Raw genomic sequence first — 24,443 nt, 5'->3', positions numbered from 1 at the left:
CACACTCAGACTCCTGATTCCATGCATCTGGCTCCTCTTTGTTGGAACATCTGGTCCCTCCTTGTGGAGACATCTGTGGTTCCACTGGTGTAGCAGTCATAGTTGAGCAGGACTCAAGAACCTAGGTATTTTTACACCCTTCAGGTCTGTTCTGGGTTCTCATCTGTTTGCTGACCTTGGGTTTGGGAATTCTCTCTAGTGTCTATATATGTTTTTGTTTGTGTCTGTTGCTGTCCCTTTTATGATATGGGCAATACTGTGTTGATCCTATAGATAGCCCCTTGGGAAAGATCTTGGCTGCTCTTTCTGTTTTAAAGATTCCCATTTGTTGGCCATGGTTTTTGAGATCCTTTCTGGTTGTGTGTTTCCTTTTGTACAATCTGGCACTTGGAGTTGAGCTCTCAAAGGTAAAGTAAGCAGAAGAAATTTGTTTATGCAGGTCTCTCTATTTAACCACATTTCTGTCAACCATGGCTTCAGTGATCCTCTTTCTGTCTCTGGTTTTTGTATCAGTTATTGGCCTTTTAAGACATGGGCCATGCTGCATTGATCTTACTGGTAGGTAGTCTCTTGAGAAGAGAGATCTTGGCTGAATAGGCCACCTATTGGGTATAACTGTTACCATCTAAGGGTTCTGGGTTTATTGTCCCCATTTACCAAAGAATTGAAGACCAGGACACAAAGATAGCAAGCAAGAAATAGATTTATTGCAAAAGCGACAGAGATACAGATATAGAAGTCTCCAAAGAGAAGAGACTCCAGAACTTGAGATCCAATTGGTGAGTTGGGGGCTTATTCTTTTTATGGTCTATGGAATTTCCTCATTTCCTTATCTTCTCCCCTGTCCACACTCTTCTCACTATTATTGATTGGGTGCCTCCTCTGTCCACATATCTGTTTTAGCTTTTATATTGGATCCCCAGTTGAGGAACATGAGTACAAAAAGTATCTGTCTGATTAGGTCCCCTGCTTGTGTCCACCAGCACTTTCCTAAAGCAGGAAGTTGACCTCATCAGAAGACCCTCTCCATGCACCTTTGTTCTGGCCCTGCCTCCAACCTCCTCACTCACCACCTTGCCCTGGCTCCCTAAGCCCTCCTATCTCTTCCTCATACTCCTAAGAGAAAGATGTGGCTTTGAATGATTTTCTGGATTATTATACAATCTTACATTTGGACTTGGTCTACCAGAGGTAAAGTATATGGAAGAGATTCTCCATGTATAGGCATTTGTGAAGTTGCATGATAAGCAGTCTTAAGGCATTAAGTTGAAGGCACAAAAAGGCACTGCCTCTGGTGTGCAAGGACAAAAGGACACCAGCCCAGGGCTGGGAAAAAAATCCCAGGAAAGCTGCCTGACCTGAAAAAAAGTTGGCAGAGGGCAAAGAGAACCTGGCCTCTACCCTTTCAACCCCTTTTGCACACAGGAGGGTGGAGGCTACTGACCACAAAGGACATGGCAGTAAGTTCCAGCACTGTTAGTTTATGACTTGGGGACAGAAATAGTCTCCACTTTTAAGATCTGACAGGACCCTGCATTTGGCCAGGGAATATCTGTCATTGGAGGAGAGCAATTCTGGTTATGACAGTATCCCATCAAACTAAATGCATGTGGGTCCTGGCAGGATGAACAACTACATCAAAAAAAAAAAAAAAAAGAATAAAACAGAAACTACAGTCAACCCCTGTTTTGATGGCAGTCTCTGCCAACAGATATAAATAAATACATACATATTTACATATAAATAAAAAAGTGCTCTGTCTTATATCTGTTGGCCTTGACTAAGTCTATTTCTGTTTGTTAACACTGTTTTCTAAATGTACAAGAGATTCAAGGTTATTCCTTGATTTTTGCTAATACTGCTCACCCATGTATACCTGTGATTATGGTTACCATACCCTATGGATTCTACATTTTACTTAAAAAGTTAAACTTAGTTAAATGTAAAGCTTAATAGAACACTTTTCCAAGTTGGTGTTTTTCAATATAAAATTGTCTGTAGCAATAGTCTCCTTCAAATTTATATAGCAATAACAAATGTGGCTGCTAATTTTTTTTCTCTTTCTTTTTTCTTTTCTTTTTTTTTTTTTTTTTTTTTTTTTTGGTCATTTAAGGTTTTTTAACAAAATAAAGAAAACCTGTTATCAATAAGTTATATATAAAACTTGTGTTGCTGTTTGCACTGGGATGAAAATTTAAATGTATTTTTGGAAGATAATAAGTAGAGCCTGATTTGTTCAAAGGTTGACAATGGGGAACATGAAAACATTCTGCCACCTTTTCCACAAAAGGGAAGTTAAGAGCTCTCCTAACCTCTCTGGTTATTTCAGATATAATGTTGTATTATTTTAACTGATGTTCAGCTAGACTCAGGAAATAATACATGAGAACTTTGTAGAATGATATTTTATAAGGGAGCAAAGGTCACATTCAGAAATAAAACACTTTTTAAGATTTGTCAAAAGGTCAGCCTCACCTGAGTTAAGCCTCCTGTTCTTCCCTATGTTAAGATGGCTCTGAAGTAGGCTAGAATTAAGCTTTTTTAAAGTTGTTTTCAAAAGATAAATTTTTTGTTATAAAGATTACTATGATCTCAAAGTAAACAGGGAATATAATAGAAAACTTATGTAAAGGTTTAGGTAAATTGTAAAAGGTATTTAGGCTTGTAAAAGTGTTTTAAAAGCAGTAAAACTTGGGGCTGGGGCTGGGTCTCAGTGGAAGAGCATTTGCTTAGCACAAGTGAGGCACCGAGTTCGATCCTCAACACCACATACGAATAAATAAATAATATAAAGGTATTGTGTCCATGTACAATCAAAAAAAATATTTAGAAAGAAAGAAAGAAAAGTAAAACTTGCCAGGTGCAGTAGCACATGCTTGTAATCCCAGCAGCTTGGGAGGCTGAGATAGGAGGATCACGAGTTCAAAGCCAGTCTCAGCAAAAATGAGGCACTAAGCAATTCAATGAGACCATGTCACTAAATAAAATACAAAATAGGGCTGGGGATGTGGCTCAGTGGCCAAGTGCCCCTGGGTTTAATCCCTGGTACCAAAAAAAAAAAAAAGTAAAAGTTGTATATAATTAAGTGTTAAATATATGAGTCTTTGTAAAGGCTAAATAGACATTAGTGGGTTTTCTTTTCTTTGTAAAACTTTATAACTGTTGTCTGACAGTGTTTTATAGAAGTACTACTTCTAACAGAATAACCTGAATTGATTTGATATGTTATAGTTAAAGCTTTGTCCTGGGGTTTCATAAACTGACTTCCAGACCACTCACATATAAGCAAATCAAGCCTTTATTGAAGCACACCGGTGGCGGCTGACCAGCACATAAAGCTGTTCCCCTGATCATCCCAAACAATTGCAAGGGCCCTCCTTATAAGCCTGAAAACCACAAAAGGGATGTTTGGGGGTCTAGCCAATGCAAGCAAGCCAAGTTACAGAAGCAGGAGAGTGCAGTCAAGCGGAGGGATGCTTAGCCAATCACAGTTAGCCCAATCACCCCAGTTACAGAAACAGAGCCCTGATACCCTAGTTACAGAAACAATGTCCCATTAGATAGTTCTGTGTTCTTAAAGGTTTCTATAGCAAAAAGGAAAAGAACATTTTGCCCTGGTTATGACCCTTCTACTTGGCATGGTTGTTTTACAGGATGAAGTCATAAAACAAAATGGAATCACATTTGCTTCTACTATCACAGATACAATAATCCAACACCTGTAGGACAGATAGGATATAATGCTGACTTCCAGTACAATATTTACTCCAGTTAAATGGAAGGGATAACTGTAAAATGATAGATATTGAAGTTATAACCCATTACTCTTACATTAAGACTGAAACTGGCTTGCTGGATGTTTAAAACCAAAAACTGGAAGACCAAAGTCAAGGAAGTAAAAGGGCCAAGGAAAAAGGAGCCAATATGTTTGGCCCTTGTTCTCTAAGGTCAGCCAGGACCCAGAGAACAATGGGTCTCCTCTAAGGGCCCTGAAACTCCAGTGAATCACCTGATCTGCTGACTGGGGAAATCAAGAGGACCCTAGAGAACAGGAAGCCAACCAGTGCACATTCTGCAAAGAGGAGGGTCATTGGAGAGGTAAATATCCCTCATGCTTCCAAGATAAGCCATATATAGTCAACAAGACACTGATCCATACTGGCAGATGGCACCACTGAAAAAGGAAAGGAACCAAAAGGCTTCCCACAGGTCCCCAAGAGTGATCTCTGAGGAATCTCAGCTGCTCTTAAGAATAAATAGGAATAAGGTCAGTTTTAACCAGCTTGGTCTCAAACACGTGGCAGGAGAGTCTACATGGACATTTAAAAGGAAAGACATTTTTTAATGTAACTTAAGATGTACACTTGAGTCAGTCCTACCAAAAGTAAGTAAAGCTAGAGGCTATAAAGGAAGGATTATTGTGTGGGAGTGCCTAATGATAATGATCACAAAGGACTCTAGAATCACAAGTTTGTCTTGAGTTAATTTTAGCCTGATCTCATAGACCTCCAAACCTTCTTAACCTCCTACACAGATAAAATCAATCTGTTTTTCACTAATAATGATCATGGGTGACTGTATTCATGATTTTCAGAGACTGAAATATTAATTGCTTTTGTGCTACTTGTTTACAAAAAAAGTAATGTTTTCATGTCTTGTTCATTGTTGTTTTAACAAGATCCATGCCCTAAACATGCCTTGTCAAGTTACTCACCAACTGTCACCATGGACCTCTGGACAGCCCTGATGTTAAATATCCTTAACTGTCCACACCCAACCTGAGAGAGAATAAGGATTTCTGTTCACTTCCCCCACAACTTCAACCTCTCTCAACAGGAAGCAGCTTGGAGATGTTGTCAACAATTTTCCATAGAAATGGAATGTAGAAATTGACAATGGGGAAATGCGACAGTGGTCCACTTTATGGTTTAAATTAATCATTGCTGTTCTGCTACTGAAACTTATTTTTTTTAAGACATGTTTCTTTCTCATCCTCTCTCCCTACTCCTCCCTAATCTCTCCCCATCCCTAATATCAGGGGAAACATGATAATTTTTCTTCTCATCTTAGGCAGATTTATCTATCCTTGAGCACACACCCACCACAGGAATTAAGTAATTCAGATTTTGAAGATGGCACCAAAGAGCCCAGAAATTAACATCTCCTAAATTAACAAGAAAATTACAACTCCAGACAGAAAACACATGGAATGTAGCCTATCTAAAAACCTCCTGTTCCCCTAGATGGGCAGAACCACAGCCTCTGTGCTGGAATCCTCCATGCTTCTTTTGCTACCAAAACAATAAACCTTTCTTTTCCTTTTTCTCAAAAAGGGAAGTGGGGGTGGGGGAAATCTTTGGATGTGACTTGTTGGTAAAGCACCTCTGGGTTAAATCCCCAGTACCAAAAAATAAAAAATAAATTTTCTAGAAAATTAAAAGGGCTATGGATGTTGCTCAGTGGTAGATCAGCCCTGGATTCAAAAAATATATATACAATTTTTATGCTTAAAAGAACAGTACAAACAGATTTTTCTGGGAAAGAGAAAGTAGTGGAGGAAGAAATAGACTCTGATATTGAACATAAAAGAAGAGAGAGAATTGGAAATTCATCAACTCTTTTAAGAAATGGTTTAAAATAAAGACTTCATGTCACCAAAATAATGCTTTATATACAGAATTGCTATCACTTAATACTTAACTCTTTTCAGCATCAACGTTAGTTCAAAAATTCATTAAAAATGAGTGATGGGCTGGGGTTGTGGCTTAGCGGCAGAGTGCCCATCTAGTATGCACGAGGCCATGGGTTTAATCTTCAGCACCACATAAAAATAAATAAATAAAATAAATGTGTTATTAAAAAAAAGAATGAGTGAAACCTGAGTTATGATTAATCCTGAAACAAAATTTCTCTTTGTTGTTAATCTGTGAAAGCAAAATAGATTTTCAAAATATCATGATACTAGAATTAAAACTGACACATAGACCAAAGGGGTGGAATGGAGAATCCAAAAACAAATCCATAAATTTACAATCATTTGATTTTTTACAAAGATGCCAAGAACACAAAATGGAAAAAAAAGAATGGTCTCATCAATAAATGATGTGGGAAAAATTGGAAATAGTCATGCAGAACAAAGAAAATAAACTTTTTTCTCACCAGGTATATGAAAATGAGCTGAAATGATTGGGAACTTTAAAGTAAGACATGAACCTATAAAATAATTAGAAGAAAGGAAGAAGGGAAATGATACTGATTTGGGCAATGAATTTTTTTTAATATGGCCCCAAAAAGCACAGGCAACAAAAACAAAAAATAAAAATACAAGTGAAACTATATTAAACTAAAACGTTATGCACAGCAAAGAAAGCAATAAGCAGAGTGAAGAGAAATATAACAATATAACAGGGGGAAATGTCTGAACATTTGATAAAATGTTAATATCTAAAACACAGAAGAAACACAATAGTAAGAAAATAAATAATATTCTTTAAAAAGTATCAAAGTACCAGAATAGACATTTCTCAAAGACAAAATTGTTCAATGTCACTAATCATAACAAAAATGCAACTTGAAACCACAATGAGATATCACTCCATACTTAGAATGTTAGAACTGCTATTATCCAAAAGAAGAAAAATTAAAATGTTGGAAAGTATGGTGAGAAAGAGGAACCCTTGTACACTGTTAGTAGGAATGTAAATCAGAATAGCCACTATAGAAAACAGTGTGGAGGTTCTTCAAAAATCAAAACTAAGACTACCATTCAATCCTGCAATTTGACTAATAAGTATATGCCCAAAGGAAACAAAATTTATTTCACTCACATGTTCACATGTTCATTGATGAGTTCACAATAACCAAGAAATGGAATCAACCTAAATTTATCAGTAGGTGAATGCCTAAGAAAATATAGCATATATATACACAATAGAATACCACTCACCTTAAAAAAAATTTTAACTCTTAATTATGACAACATGGCTGAATCTAGAAGATGCTGTGTGAAGTGAAATAAACCAGGCACAAAAGGCAAATACTGAATGATCATACTCATATTTGGAAACATAGCACATGCTTACCTATGGATAGGATTCACTGGGAGGTGACTGGGGAAATGCCAAAGAACACAAATTTCAAGTAGGAAGAACAAGTTCAAGAGTTCTATAGTACAATATGGAGACTATAGTTAATAACAATGTATTTTACACTTGAAAATCACTAAATGGAGATTCAAAGTGATCTCACCATAAAAATTAATAAATAAATAAATAAATGTTAATTAGTTGAATTAAGCCACGCATTATGTACACTTATTTGAAAACATCTGTTGCTCAACATAAATATGCACAATTTTCATTTGTCAACTGAAAATAAAGTCTAAAGTAAAAAATATAAAAAGATATTAAATAGTCTAACTTTACAGTTCAAAAAACTAGAAAAAAAACAGTTATTATTTCTGCCAATTGCCAAAATAATAAAAAGTGAGTAAAAATAAATCAAATAGAAAAAAAGAAAAGCACAGGATAAAATCAACAAATCTAAGAGTTGATATTTTGAATAAATTATAAATGCAGCCAGGCATGGTGGCACACACCTGTAATCCCAGCAGTTCAGGAAGCTGAGGCAGGAGGATTGTGAGTTCAAAGCCAGCCCCAGCAAAAGTGAGATACTAAGCAATTTGGAGACCTTGTCACCAAATAAAATGCAAAAAACAGGTCTGGAGATGTGGCTCAGTGATCCAGTGTCCCTGAGTTCAATCTCTGGTTTCCTAAATAAATAAGTGCAAATGTATACACTAAGTCCAACTTCAACAAGGATGCCAAGAATAAACAAAGGGAAATGAATAGTCTCTTCAATAAATGATGTTGGGAAAACTGGATAGCCACATGAAAGGAAGAAAATGGACACTTATTAGACTGGAAATGATGATTTAAACAGGAGGCATGAAACCTTTAAAATTCCTAGAAGAAAGAAATTCTTCTTGACATTGACATTGTCAGAAATTTTCAACGATGACACCAAAAACATGGGCAATAAAGCAAATAAAAAAGTAGGACTGCCAGGCACAGTGACTCATCCCATCAGCTTGGGAGGTTGAGACAGGAGGTTCCCAAATGTAAAGGCAGCCTCAGCTATAGGCTAAGCAACTCAGTAAGACCCTGTCTCTACATAAAATACATAATAGGGCTGGGAATGTGACTCAGTGGTTGAGTGCCCCTAAGTTCAATCCCCAGTTCCCACCCCCAAAAAACTAGGAAAACATCAAACTAAAAAACATATCAAAAATGAAATAAAGTGAAAAGGTAACTTATAAATTTAGAGACAATGTTTACAAATCATATGTCTGCTAATCTGTTAATATTTCAAAATGAATAAGGATCAGACATATGCAAAATATTCTACCCAGGCCTCAGATTTATCTACTATAAAGAAAATTATTTGTATCATTGAAATTGTTTTGGAAATGAGCTATAAAAATTCTTCAATGCATTCACAAAAGAAAAGATCAGACCTAAGCTACAACATGTTCTAATATCTGTTCTACCAGAACATAATAAAGTTCTAGTAACTAAGATACAGCTTGGTCAGTGGAAATAATTTAAAAGCTTAGGAACAGACCATGTATTTTTAGAATGTCTCAGAATATTGTATAGTGAGAGATCTGTATCAAGCCACAGATGTGGGTCTCTGTTCCACAGGATGGGGGTTGTTAAAGTTGTCAAGAATAAGGCCTACATTAAAGGCCCAAATCACTATCATGTTGGCTTAGGAACCAAATTCCTCAACAAGAGTACTAAAGCATAAGAAGTAAAATCAAGTATCAACAAATGGGATGGTATCAAACAAAAAACGTCTTCCCAGAAAAGAAAACAATAAAGAATGTGAAGAGAGAGACTACAGGATGGGAGAAAAACTTTGCCACACACACCTCAGGTAGAGCATTAATCTCCATGATATAAAAAGAATTCAAACAGTACCAAAAAAAAACCCACAAATAACCCAATCAATAAATGAACAAAGGAACTGGATAGACACTTCACAAAAGTGAAATGAAGAAATACAATTGGCAAACAAATATATGAAAAAATGTTCAACTTCTCTAGCAATTGGAGAAATTACACTGAGATTTCATCTCACTCCAGTCAGAATGCCAGTTATCAAAAACACAAAAAACAATAAGTGTTGGGGAGGATGAGGGGGGAAGGTACACTTATACATTGCTGGTAGGACTGCAAATTGATGCAACCACTATGGAAAGCAGTATGGAGATAACTCAGAAAACTTTGAATGGCACCACTATTTGACCCAGCTATCCCACTCCTCAGTTTACACTCAAAGTACTTAAAATCAGCATACTATACTGATGTGTCTATGTCAATGCTTATAGTAGCTCAATTCATAATAGCTAAGCTATGGAACCAACCCAATTGCAGATCAACAGATGAATGGATAAAAATGTGGTACATATGCACAATGGAACATTATTCTGCCATAAATAAGAATGAAATTATGGCATTTGCTGGTAAACCAATGGAACTGAAGATCGGCATCCTAAGTGAAATAGACCAATCCCCCAAAACCAAAGGCTGAATGTTCTCTCTGATATAAAGATGCTGACTCACAATAGGTAGGGGGAGGGGGCAGTCACCAGATTGGATGGGGAAGGGTGTGTGAGGAAAATAGAAGGCAGATGGGAATGGGAAAGACAGTAGAATGAATCAGGCATAACTTTCCTGTGTTCATATATGAACACACAGTGTAACTCCACATCATGTACAACTGAGAGAATGGGAAGTTATACTCCATGTATGTATAATATGTCAAAATACATTCTACTGTCATATATAACTAAAAAGAACAAATTGAAAAATCTTAAAGAAGAATAAGGCCTACTTTAAGAGATAACAAGTGAAATTTAGAAGATGAGAGGGAAAAACTGACTCCCATGCTTGTAAACACTTGGTGATGCAGGACAAAAATCAGTACTACACACCCAAACACAGAATGATAGTTCAAGTAACTAACAGAGATATCATTTGCCACATTTTTCTAATGCCCATATAGAAGGGGATACGATAGTCTGTGCAGCATATGCCTATGAACTACCAAAATATGGTGTGAAAGTAGGTCCAACAAATTATGTTGTATCATACTGGCTTGCTGCTGGCCCACAGGCTTCTCAATAGGTTTGGCATGGACAAGATCTATGAAGGCCAAGTGGAGGTGACTGGAGATGCAAACAATGTGAAAAGCACTGATGGTCAACCTGGTGTCTTCCCATGCTATTTGGATTCAGGCTTTGCCATAACTACAACTGGCAATAAAATTTGTGGGGCCCTGAAGGGCTTGTCTATTCCAAACAATTCCTTGTTTATGATTCTGAAAGCAAGAAATTCAATGCAGAAGTATATTGGAAGGACATCATGGGTCAGAATGTTGCATTGTCTAAGGAAGAAGACAAAGGTGCTTACAAGAAACAATTCTCTAAGTATATAAAGAACAATGTTGGGGAGAGGTGCTGCATTGGATGTGTCTGCAGCAAGGCAGATTGAGTTCTATCCTCAGGAAACAGAGGCCAAAAATACAAGTGAGGAAATTGGCTCATGCTTAGGCAGAAGTTGATGATCGAGGAAGAATTTTTTAATAATAGGAATCGCAAAACTATGCTTAAAACTCTATGGAAAGGGGGGAAGATGGTGGCGAGGGGAGTGCATTGCCCCCGTGTGCTGCTTCACTGTGTGGGAGTATGACAAGTCAGGACGGCTAAAGGTTATCTTGTTAGGAATTTCCAGCAATAGTGGGGTGCTCCGGAACCTGGAGGAAGGATTTCCATCGCACGAGGATCGGCTACGGGGACTCAAACGCGAGAGGTTTGGCGCACGGAGGGTAACACTGCTTATTCAGCAAATCGCCCCGCGGCTAGAGTCTGCAGCACGCTGGGAAACGAGGAGATAGCGACGCAGGGATACAGCGCTGCAGTTTCTGCCAGCCGTGCAAGCACCGTACTCAGGGCTGAATTCTGGGTTCGAGACGGGGGAAGGAAGCGGTCCATCTCGGTTCTCCACACCGGTCAGACCACAGAGGAGGCCAGCGGCCACCATGTTGAAAAGCTGACGTCACCATCCCTGTGTTCGACTGACCGCAGCTCATTCAGCCATAGAACAGGTAATTTCAGGCTGCCAGTCGCCTGTGGCTTGCAGACAGATTGCTCAGGCTCAGTGCCTGGGTGCTTCTTAGTGCCTGCTCTTATCAGAGCGAGCACCAAGTGCGGGGCGGCCGAGTTCCAGCTCCCGGAACCGCCCTGGCCCAGGGCTGGGGAGCCTGCGGAGGCTGCTTCTTGGAGTCTGCTCTTATCAGAGCATACACCGAGCACGGAGCGGCCGAGTTCCGGCTCCCGGAACTGCCCTGGCCCAGGGCTAGGAGCCCGCGGAAACTGCTTCTCGGTCCGGGTCCTGCTGAGGGCCGGTCAGTATTCACCCGTTGCTTTGGTTGCCCGGCAAGGGGAATGAAATGCTGCCATTCGCATAGGATACCAACATGGCAGAGATCCAATGTCATCAGAAAGTGGCGGAGGAGAGAACTTCATCAATACCAGCGGCGACAGAAACAGTTGGTCTCCTGGTAGGGAGGGTGAGGCACAGACACCCGAGTCTCTCTCGATTTGTCCTCGAGCCAAAGGGGAGGAGCCGGGCAGCTGCCAGCGCCCTGAGCAGGCCCAGAGGCTCGCCAGCGTGGTGACCGCGTGACCCCAATTGGAGAGGGGGCGGAGCGGAGCCGCCACCCGCGCCCGCAAGGTGGGCAGACCCGCGACCCAGAGGTACACAGGCGTGGTAGGAAGGGCAGGGCAGAGCCGCCGCCCGCACTTGCAAGGTAAGCAGACCTGTGACAGACTGGCGGGTCAGGCCAAGCGGCCTGCCAGCGTGGTACACACGTCACCCCAACCGGAGTAGGGGCAGAGCAGATCCTTCGCCCATGCCTGGATCAGGCTCTGCCGGTGTGGTAGTCACGTGACCCCAATTGGAGTGGGGGCGGAGCGAAACCGCCACCCGTGCCCGCAGGGTGAGCAGACCTGTGACCAACCTGCAGATCAGGCACAGCGGTCCGCAGGCGTGGTAGGAGGGGCAGGGCAGAGCCGCCGCCCTCGCCTGCAAGGTAGGAAGACCTGCGACAGACCAGCGGATCAGGCCCAGGAGCCTGCCGGCGTGGTAGCAGAGTCGCCGCCCGTGCCAGGAACAGGCCCAGCGACCTGCAGGCGGGGTAGTCATGACACCCCAATTGGAGTAGGGGCAGAGCAGAGCCACCACCCGTGCCCGAAAGGTGGGCAGATCTGCGACCGACCAGCGGGACAGGCCCAGTGGCCTGCCGGTACGACGGACACGTCACCACATTTGGAGTAGGGGCAGAGTAGAGCCGCCACCAGCGCCTGCAGTGTAGGCAAACCTGCAACCGACCAGCGGATCAGGCCCGGTGGCCTGCCGGCGTGGTACACTCGTCACCCCAATTGGAGTAGGGGCAGAACAGAGCCACCACCAGCGCCCAGAACAGGCCCAGTGACCTGCCGGCGTGGTAGTCACGACACCCCAATTGGAATAAGGAGAGAGCAGAGCCGCCACCCGTGCCTGCAGGAAAGAAACGCAAGCAGTATGAAAAGATAAGGAAAGAAAGGACCACAAGCAATGCAGCTCAACGCAACTTTAGAAGAGGTAACAGCTGCAGCAGATGGAACGCCAGATAAAGAATTCAGGATATACATGCTTCAGATGATCTGGAGTATCAAGGAAGACATTAGACAGCAAAATCAGACAATGAAAGATCACTTCGACAATGAATTACGCAAACAAATCCAGGAAGCAAAGGATCAACTTTACAGGGAGATAGAGGTTATAAAAAACAAACAAACAGAAATCCTAGAAATGCAGGAAGCAATAAACCAACTTAAAAACTCAATGGAGAATACTACCAGCAGAGTAGAACACTTAGAAGATAGAACATCAGACAATGAAGACAAAGTATTTCAACTGGAAAAGAACATAGACAGCTCAGCAAGACTGTTAAGAAACCATGAGCAGAACACACAAGAAATATGGGATAACATTAAGAGACCAAACTTAAGAGTCATTGGGATACAGGAAGGTACAGAGCACCAAACCAAAGGAATGAGCAGTCTATTCAATGAAATAATACGAGAAAACTTCTCAGACTTGAAGAATGAGACAGAATCCCAAATCCTAGAAGCCTACAGGACGCCGAATGTGCAAAATCATAAGAAATCCACACCTAGACACATTATAATGAAGATGCCCAACATACAGAATAAGGAGAGAATTTTAAAACCTACAAGAGAAAGGAAGCAGATTACATTTAGGGGTAAGCCAATCGGGATAACAGCTGATCTTTCAACACAGACTCTGAAAGCTAGAAGATCCTGGAATAACATATTTCAAACACTGAAAAAAAATGGGTTCCAACCAAGAATTGTGTATCCAGCGAAATTAAGCTTCAGGATGGAAGATGAAATTAAAACCTTCCATGATAAACAAAAGTTTAAAGAATTCGCAGCTAGAAAACCATCTCTTCAAAACATACTTCCCAAAACATTACAGGAAGAGAAAATGGAAACTAACAATGAAAACCAACAGTGGGAGGTAGGACAGTAAAGGGGGGGAAAATAATCAAAGAGGAAAACAAACCATGTTTAGTAACAGAAATAAACAAATATGGCTGGAAGAACAACCCATATCTCAATAATAACCCTAAATGTTAATGGCTTAAACTCACCAATTAAGAGACACAGGCTAGTAGAATGGATCACAAAACAAGACCCAACAATATGCTGCTACAGGAGACGCATTTGATAGGAAAAGACATACATAGGCTGAAGGTGAAAGGTTGGGAAAAACCATATCACTCATATGGACTTCGGAAACAAGCAGGAGTGTCCATACTCATATCAAATAAAATAGATTTCAAGCCCAAGTTAATCAAAAGGGATAAAGAGGGACACTACATACTGCTTAAGGGAAACATACACCAACAAGACATAACAATCATAAATATTTATGCCCCAAACAATGGTGCCGCTATGTTCGTCAAACAAACTCTTCTCAAGTTGAAGAGTCTAATAGACCACCATACAATAATCATGGGAGACTTCAACACACCTCTCTCGCCACTGGACAGATTTTCCAAAACAAAAGTTGAATAAGGAAACTATAGAACTCAATAACACAATTAATAACCAAGACTTAATTGACATATATAGAATATACCATCCAACAACAAGCAGTTACACTTTTTTCTCAGCAGCACATGGATCCTTCTCAAAAATAGATCATATATTATGTCACAGGGCAACTCTTAGACAATATAAAGGAGTAGAGATAATACCATGCATCTTATCTGATCATAATGGAATGAAACTGAAAATCAACGATAAAAGAAGGAAGGAAAAAGCATACATCACTTGGAGAATGAACAATAGGTTACTGAATGATCAATGGGTTATAGAAGACATCAAGGAGGAAATTAAAAAATTCTTAGAGATAAATGAAAACATAGACACAATATATCGGAATCTATGGGACACATTGAAAGCAGTTCTAAGAGGAAAATTCATTGCTTAGAGTTCATTCCTTAAAAAAAGAAAAAACCAACCAATAAATGATCTCACACTTCATCTCAAAATCCTTGAAAAAGAAGAGCAAAACAACAACAAAAGAAGTAGAAGGCAAGAAATAATTAAAATCAGAGCTGAAATTAATGAAATCGAAACAAAAGAAACAATTGAAAAAACTGACAAAACTAAAAGTTGGTTCTTTGAAAAAATAAACAAAATCGACAGACCCTTAGCCATGCTAGCGAAGAGAAGAAGAGAGAGAACTCAAATTTCTAGCATACGGGATGAAAAAGGCAATATCACAACAGACACTTCAGAAATACAGAAGATAATCAAAAACTATTTTGAATCCTTATACTCCAATAAATTAGAAGATAGTGAAGGCATAGATAAATTTCTTAAGTCATATGATCTGCCCAGATTGAGTCAGGAGGATATAGACAACCTAAACAGACCAATATCTATTGAGGAAATAGAAGAAACCATAAAAAGACTACCAACTAAGAAAAGCCCAGGACCGGATGGGTATACAGCAGAGTTTTACAAAACCTTTAAAAAAGAACTAATACCAATACTTTTCAAGCTACTTCAGGAAATAGAAAAAGAGGGAGAACTTCCAAATTCATTCTATGAGGCCAACATCACCCTGATATCTAAACCAGACAAAGACACTTCAAAGAAAGAAAACTACAGACCAATATCTCTAATGAACCTAGATGCAAAAATCCTCAATAAAATTCTGGCGAATCGGATACAAAAACATATCAAAAAAATTGTGCACCATGATCAACTAGGATTCATCCCTGGGATGCAAGGCTGGTTCAATATACGGAAATCAATAAATGTTATTCACCACATCAATAGACTTAAAAATAAGAACCATATGATCATCTTGATAGATGCGGAAAAAGCATTCGACAAAGTACAGCATCCCTTTATGTTCAAAACTCTAGAAAAACTAGGGATAACAGGAACATACCTCAATATTGTAAAAGCAATCTATGCTAAGCCTCAGGCTAGCATCATTCTGAATGGAGAAAAACTGAAGGCATTCCCTCTAAAATCTGGAACAAGACAGGAATGCCCTCTCTCACCACTTCTGTTCAACATAGTTCTCAAAACACTGGCCAGAGCAATTAGACAGACGAAAGAAATTAAAGGCATAAAAATAGGAAAAGAAGAACTTAAATTATCACTATTTGCAGATGATATGATTCTATACCTAGCAGACCCAAAAGGGTCTACAAAGAAACTATTAGAGCTAATAAATGAATTCAGCAAAGTGGCAGGATATAAAATCAACACGCATAAATCAAAGGCATTCCTGTATATCAGCGACAAATCCTCTGAAATGGAAATGAGGACAACGACTCCATTCACAATGTCTTCAAAAAAAATAAAATACTTGGGAATCAACCTAACAAAAGAGGTGAAAGACTTATACAGTGAAAACTACAGAACCCTAAAGAGAGAAATAGAAGAAGATCTTAGAAGATGGAAAAATATACCCTGTTCATGGATAGGCAGAACTAACATCATCAAAATGGCGATATTACCAAAAGTTCTCTATAGGTTTAATGCAATGCCAATCAAAATCCCAACGGCATTTCTTGTAGAAATAGAGAAAGCAATCATGAAATTCATATGGAAAAATAAAAGACCCAGAATAGCAAAAACAATGCTAAGCAGGAAGTGTGAATCAGGCGGTATAGCGATACCAGACTTCAAACTATACTACAGAGCAATAGTAACAAAAACAGCATGGTACTGGTACCAAAACAAGTGGGTGGACCAATGGTACAGAATAGAGGACACAGAAACCAATCCACAAAACTACAACTATCTTATATTTGATAAAGGGGCTAAAAGCATGCAATGGAGGAAGGATAGCATCTTCAACAAATGGTGCTGGGAAAACTGGAAATCCATATGCAACAAAATGAAACTGAATCCCTTTCTCTCGCCATGCACAAAAGTGAATTCAAAATGGATCAAGGAGCTTGATATCAAATCAGAGACACGCCGTCTGATAGAAGAAAAAGTTGGCTACGATCTACATACTGTGGGGTCGGGCTCCAAATTCCTCAATAGGACACCCATAGCACAAAAGTTAATAACTAGAATCAACAAGTGGGACTTACTCAAACTAAAAAGTTTTTTCTCAGCAAAAGAAACAATAAGAGAGGTAAATAGGGAGCCTACACCCTGGGAACAAATCTTTACTCCTCACACTTCAGATAGAGCCCTAATATCCAGAGTATACAAAGAACTCAAAAAATTAAACAATAAGAGAACAAACAACCCAATCAACAAATGGGCCAAGGACCTGAACAGACACTTCTCAGAGGAGGACATACAGTCAATCAACAAGTACATGAAAAAATGCTCACCATCTCTAGCTGTCAGAGAAATGCAAATCAAAACCACCCTAAGATACCATCTCACTCCAGTAAGATTGGCAGCCATTAGGAAGTCAAACAACAACAAGTGCTGGCGAGGATGTGGGGAAAAGGGTACACTTGTACATTGCTGGTGGGACTGCAAATTGGTGCAGCCAATTTGGAAAGCAGTATGGAGATTTCTTGGAAAGCTGGGAATGGAGCCACCATTTGACCCAGCTATTCCCCTTCTTGGTCTATTCCCTAAAGACCTAAAAAGAGCATGCTACAGGGACACTGCTACATCGATGTTCATAGCAGCACAATTCACAATAGCAAGACTGTGGAACCAACCTAGATGCCCTTCAATAGACGAATGGATAAAAAAAATGTGGCATTTATACACAATGGAGTATTACTCTGCATTAAAAAATGACAAAATCATAGAATTTGCAGGGAAATGGATTGCATTAGAGCAGATTATGCTAAGTGAAGCTAGCCAATCCCTAAAAAACAAATGTCAGATGTCTTCTTTGATATAAGGAGAGTAACTAAGAACAGAGTAGGGACGAAGAGCATGAGAAGAAGATTATCATTTAACAGGGATGAGAGGTGAGAGGGAAAGGGAGAGAGAAGGGAAATTGCTTGGAAATGGAAGGAGACCCTCAGGGTTATACAGTGGAGGGGGTAGAGAGAGAGGAGGGGAGGGGAGGGGAGAGGTGGGGAGGGGGGATGGTGGAGTATGGGAAAGGCAGTGGAGCACAACAGACACTAGTATGGCAATATGTAAATCAATTGATGTGTAACTGATGTGATTCTGCAATCTGTATGGGGTGAAGGTGGGAGTTCATAACCCACTTGAATCAAAGTGTGGAATATGATATGTCAAGAAATTTGTAATGTTTTGAAAAACCAACAATAAAAAATTTTAAAAAAATAAAAAATAAAAAAAAATAAAGAACAATGTTACCCTGGACATGATAAAAGATATGTATAAGAAATTCCATTCTGCTATAGAAGAGAATCCAGTCTATAAAGAGAATCCCAAAAGAGAAGTTAAAAAGAAGAGGTGGAACCATTCTGAAATGTCCCTTTCCCAGAAGAAAGATCATGTAGCTCAAAAGAAGGCAAGCTTCCCCAGAGCTCAAGAACAGGCTGCTGAGAGCTAAACAAAACAATAGCTTTTCTATGAAGATTTTTCAGATAAAGACAATAAACTTATTGGGCAAGATATATATATATATATATATATATATATATATATATATATATATATATATATATATATATATAATCTCTGGCAAAAATAGCCACAAAATATGGAGCCAATTCTGTCTGATCAACTCACAGCACATGCAAATGTAACTTCTAAAAGACTGTGATCCAAGGTAGCAAGTATAGAACTATATATCTAGTAAATGAGACCAGTTACATATGAATGGGACTCACTGCTAAATAAAAATGTGGGTTCCCTTATTTTCTAAAAAAAAATGTTAAGAATTTCAAGATAGTGACCACAAAGCACTAAACCAAGCATAGGACCCTTCTGAGAGCAGTGTCCTGTGGGACTGCACAGCACGTAAGCCCACAAAGCTTGCTGTGTAATCAAAGAAATGTTAAGATAAATTCAGGTTGACTTGAGAAAGAGTATGTAAACAAGACTTCCAAAAGATAAAACTTAAAGAAAAATTGCTTGTCAAGAACTTCATCAAAATTGTGGATTTCTAGTCAACTCATAGGTAAAACTAAGCTTGTCACAACTTGAAAAGGTGGAGATGACATAGCTGCAGTCTCTAGAACTAAAGAGCTTCAATTGGAATACCAGCTTCATAATTATTGCAATAAATGGGGCTGTTAACCTATGTCTTTTGAACCTTTGTTTTCTTATGGTAAAAGAGAAATTATTTGAATACTTCTTCCACAGGATGTTTTTGAGAATTTAATAAGCAAATGCATCTAAAGAACTCAGAAGAGTAACTTTATTGAGCACAAAATACATGTTATTTATCTGCATTACACTTGTAATTTATAAAATAATGAATGGTTAATGTGATTAATATGTAATAAACTCCTATAAGAAACAAGAATAAAAACTCAATAAAAATATGGACAAAGTGCATGGCAGGGATAACAATAGAATCTTTGGATAAATGGCAGATCAAACAGATTTATCCTTTGGATAATTCAGAGAGGTGCCCGGGTTTTTAACCTAAAAGATGTCACAAGTAGGGAAGAATTCACATTGAAAAGACCAGGATTGATTCCCCATGAGACAAGTGCACTTTTTGGAAAAAGAAAAAAGAATTTAGTGTTGCCACCAACAGTAAAGAGTCAGATTTAGGAAGAACAAAATCAAATCACCTCTTTCCATTCCTCTTTCTTTGCTATCCATAAAACCACAATAATAAATGAGTAGAATATTAGATGTAATCACCTTTCTGTACCAATCAAATGGGCACAACTGCCAACAGTTCCTTAATTTTATTGCTAATTTCTTTCCAGTGTATGAACCAGAATATTTTCCAGGGAAGTTACCAAGATAAGAAAAAAAAACGCATACTTTTTCTGAGAAAATGAAAGGAACTTCATGAAAACATATTAGGCCCTTAAGACCTGTGCTGTGCCTGGTTCTGAAAACAACCTAGAAATAAACCTAAGGAAAGAAAATAGAAAGATTGAAAAAAAATATATACATTTCCCCAAGGCTGCTCCCTCAAATTGTTGGTATGGAGCAGTCTCCTGTTTATTAGAACATTCCTGCTCATCACCAGGGGACATGCTCTCTCAGGACATTTATGTCTAGAGAGCTGTGTCTCATTAAAGTACCAGCAGAATTTCTGAAAGACAGAGAGAGAGAGAGATTTCTGAAGGTGAAGAGCTTATGTCACAATCACAATATGAACTATCTTTTCAAATACTTTTCAACTTTTATAATTGCTGGGAATATAAACCTGAAAAACTTTCTTAGCTGTGCTTCTGAACATTAAACCAGGTAAGAGAATGAAACAGAATACAAACTTGTTTTGACTGATCTGCTTGATATTACTAAAACCCAATGTTCAGGATATAGAACTGGTTTCCTCCTTTCTTAAAATATCTTCCAGCTATAAAGCTTAGAATCCCAGTACTCTCTTGCAGGTTTTCCCATGTTTGTTAATTTTGTTTACTCTAGTCATAAAATTATTTTCTTCTCCCATCAATGATTTTTGAAACCTTAAATGAAACCCTTTTGTAGGAAGCACCCAAATGTCAGCAGCTCTGTTAAACTTCCCTATAGTTCTTATAATCCTCTCAATGCCTCCCATTTCTACATTTCCCATGAATGTTTGCTTCTTTCCTTCTACTACTCAAGAGCTAATCCACTAAATCTTTAAATGAAAAGAACAAAGAGAAAGTTATTTCACACAATTTGGCAACTTTTGCTCATGTACCTCAAGGAAACAGATAATTGCAGGTACTTTGCAAATAATGGAGAAAATAACTATTCAAATAGTTTTCTGCCTTTAAGTAAACTGTGCAATTTTGGTCAGATATTAAACCTTCTTACAATTAGCTTAGTTGATATGATATGTCAAGAGCTTTGTAATGTTTTGAACAACTAATAATAATAAAAAAAAACAATTAGCTTAGTTGCAATTCCTCAGAGTTTTACATGCAGTGAAAAAAATAAAGACTATTTTTTTCAATTCTTCAAATTAACTGTAAAAAGGTTGCCCTTCTTTAGGAGAAAATAGGACTTTAGGAGAAAATAAGACAGAAATTCAAGGGGATTGAAGTCATGGACATTTTGAGAAGAGGTCAGTATTGGTAAAAGAAAGGATGAATTCTTGACTCTATCAAAGGAACAATTTTTCTTATACAGAGATTCAGGAACCTAGGAAAGGATTTTTTAAAAGTCTCAAGGCAACCAAAGAATAGAAGTATAATAATGCCAAATTTGCATGAAATAAGTAATTTGGGATTGTATTTTGAAAATATTTAATGGCTCAGATAAGAGGAAAATACTAAACCTATCAGCAGATGTAGTAGTGATGCAGCTTCATGTGTGTGGTCATGTTACCTATTCCAATAGGGTTCCTTGATGTTTCCAAAGATGAGGGTCAGAAAGAGATCTCAGAGAGGATGTCTCTAACCCTGATTACACTCAGATGAATAAGTGCAACTATAATTTGTTAAACAGCTTTCATTCTTTAAAGAAGAAAATTGTTTAAAGACTTTATGGTTATAACGAGTTCATCTTTATCTATTTTTCTCAAGTTCACATCCTCCAGGTGTCTTCTGACTACTCCAGAGATAGCAGCCTTGTGAAACATTGTAAAAATTGCTCCTTGTTAGTGATACTTAGAAGATGAAAGGAGAGTTGTATCAGAATGTAGATGTTCACAGCCAGAGAAGATAGTAGGCTGAAAACCTGTCTTGAATCCCTAAGAGAAAAACAAAATCAATGACGAATGTAATAAGTTTAAAAACTGGTTGTGCCACAGTTCAAATAAATATTCACCTTTAATATTTGATAGTCTGATGGCCAAAAACTACACAATCTAAGGCAGTTGTTATGTAAAACAACTAATTTTTGTCTTGGCAAGAAAATCCTGGGCTAGAAAGACTGATTCTCATTAGAGATAGATTTCCAGAAATTACTCTGTCTTTTTTTTTCCTTTTAAGTGATGCTGAATCAAACTTTAGTCACTGAATTTCTTCTTCTGGGATTGACAGACATTCAAGAATTGAAGCCTTTTCTTTTTGTTGTTCTCCTCACCATCTACCTTGTGAATGTGGCTGGGAATGGAACCATCCTGATGATTGTCATCTCTGACCCCAGACTCCACTCACCTATGTATTTCTTCCTGGGAAACATGTCATGTTTAGATATCTGTTACTCCACTGTAACCCTGCCAAAGATGCTAGAGAACTTCTTCTCTACACACAAAGCAATATCTTTCATAGGATGCATAAGCCAACTTCATTTCTTCCACTTCCTGGGTAGCACAGAGTCCCTGTTGCTGGCAGTGATGGCATTTGACCGCTTTGTGGCTATCTGCAAACCACTTCATTACACTGTCATCATGAATCCCCTGCTCTGCACCCAAATGGCTGTCACCATCTGGGCCACTGGATTTTTCCATGCCCTGCTGCACTCCATAATGACATCTCACTTGAACTTCTGTGGTCCCAACCACATCCATCACTTCTTTTGTGATGTTAAGCCATTGCTGGAGTTGGCCTGTGGGGACACTGAGCTCAACCAGAGGCTACTCAACACTGTCACGGGGACCCTTGCCATAGGCCCCTTCTTTCTGACCCTTCTCTCCTATTTCTACATTATCACCTACCTCTTCCTCAAGACCCAGTCCTGCAGCATGCTTCATAGAGCACTGTCCACCTGTGCCTCCCACTTCACCGTGTTTATTCTTTTCTATGCTCCTGTTATCTTTACCTACATTCGCCCTATCTCAGGGAGCTCCATGGACATGGACTGGCTCATTGCCATCATGTACACTGTAGTCACTCCTGCACTAAATCCATTGATCTATACTTTGAGGAACAAGGAAGTGAAGGGTGCCTTGAATAGGGCAATCAGAAGGAGGTTCTGACTTGAAGAAATCTAGTGACCTCTTCTGAAATATACATAACCAACCAGGCAATAAGGAAGTTGAAATGTGAAAATATATTGTTTCTCAAATTATTTAAAATATGTACAACAGGATATGTTAAAATATGTATAACTGGATAAAGAGAAAATATGGTCTAATTGTATTTTAAAATGCATTCCAGCTAGCATAGGGGAGATTTAAACAAATGGGATATTAGTCATATAATCCTAATGCTAAATATTTGATGGGATATCTGTTGATGAAATTAATTTGGTACATTTTCTTATATATCTTGTATGAAATCAAATAAACAAATATGCCTATGTTATCCATGCACTGAGTAGATGGGTATGTTTTTTCAGTATGTTTAGCTGTAGGGTCCCTCCAGGTTAACACATCAAAATGTGATGAATAAAATTATAATACTTTTATATTTTGAAGATTTTAATATAAGACCAGGCTTCCATTATTGGAAAAATGAACACTAAGAGACATATGACTTTAGGATAATTTTTAGGAAGTATGTCCTAATTTCTTTTTCTTCAAATGGAAAGGATAAATAAGCAATTAAATAAATGACATAAACTAATTAACAAAAATAAAATAACTGGGAGTTAAACTGAAGAGTTCTAGAGTCTCTTTCCCCATAGATGTTTTAGAAGTCATCTGATAAAATTGGTAATTATTATTAGAAAATGTTACTAAAATTGAAGTCAGAATGAAAAAAAAAAAAACAACTCTCAAAAGTCCTCCATCTTATTAGCATGTCAATTTTCCCTCAGCCTTTGATGATTAAAGATTATGACTTCCAAAATTTTTTCCTTTTTAAATTTTATTTTACTGTTTATATTTATTTTGACAAAATTTGCGGGGGGGGGGGGAGGGGTGCTGGGGATTGAACCCAGAGCAGTGTGCATGTGAGGCAATCACTCTTCCGACAGAGCTATATCTCAGCCCCTATTTTGACAAATTTTAATGTGAAGCAATATGATATAATGTAGGTTAAATATAAAGAATTCATCAAAATGTTGTTTCTTTTATTTACTTGGCACCAAACTCATACTAAGTAAAAGAATAGAAGTCATCATTATAAAAGTATCTCTAGAGTTAATAGGCAGGAACAATTATTATATTACTCACTTTCTAGGTTCCTGCAAGTGGTAGCTGGCCTTGAAAAAGTGGTAGATTCCAGAATTTACAAATATTTGGACATATTCTATGAAGAGATATTTTAAGCAGATATGTTGACTTTTCAGTCTGCTTTCATTTTCCAAACAACTTGATTCTGACCCTTCTCCTATACTTGTGTCTCAACTCCACCTTTGGTCTCTCTAATCCCATTTAGTTTGTGAAAGACTGTGTGGAAAAGGCAACTTCCACTCTGAGCTGGCTTATGCTAGCTCTAATAAATCATTTTTATTTTCACTTCTATTGGTGAAATTGGTAACATCATCAAATTTTAATGGAGTTGAAATATAAAGGAGTGTGTAGGGTTCTGTTAACTATTGCTGCATTACACTCCGGGACCTAAAATATTTAAAGGTTTAAAACAATTAATTTTTTTATTTCTGTGGGTAAGAAGTTACCCACAGAAGTGTTGTGAGTCAGAGTTGACTCTGACCCAGACTTGTCTGAGACCTTAGCTGTGATGAATTCAATAGATGTCATGGAATAGGTGGGAGCTGACAAGGCCTTTTTCTCTATTTCTCTGTATCCTTCTCCAGTTGCTTCATGTGTTCCTTCAGCAGGGAAGCTTAAGGTCAGATTTTTTTCATGAAAACAACAGATCAAGGTGAAAATTGCCAGTTATCTCAAAGATAGAACTATGATCAGCATTAACATAACTTCTAC

General features: G+C 38.4%; 1 protein-coding gene and 1 pseudogene across 1 annotated transcript; both read left to right on the top strand.

Moving 5' to 3' along the window:
- The first annotated feature begins 8,703 nt into the window (after nucleotides 1-8,703).
- LOC114080522 (large ribosomal subunit protein uL18-like) lies at nucleotides 8,704-18,167 on the top strand (annotated as a pseudogene).
- Nucleotides 18,168-21,665: 3,498 nt separating this feature from the next.
- Nucleotides 21,666-22,592, top strand: LOC114082543 (olfactory receptor 12D1-like). Its single transcript, XM_027923724.2, has one exon. The coding sequence runs from the start codon at nucleotides 21,666-21,668 to the stop codon at nucleotides 22,590-22,592; it is 927 nt and encodes a 308-aa protein (XP_027779525.2).
- Nucleotides 22,593-24,443: the final 1,851 nt, after the last annotated feature.

The sequence above is a fragment of the Marmota flaviventris genome, chromosome 6 (assembly GCF_047511675.1).
Source record: "Marmota flaviventris isolate mMarFla1 chromosome 6, mMarFla1.hap1, whole genome shotgun sequence".
NCBI lineage: Eukaryota > Metazoa > Chordata > Mammalia > Rodentia > Sciuridae > Marmota > Marmota flaviventris.
This window is presented reverse-complemented; position numbering and strand designations above follow the sequence as displayed.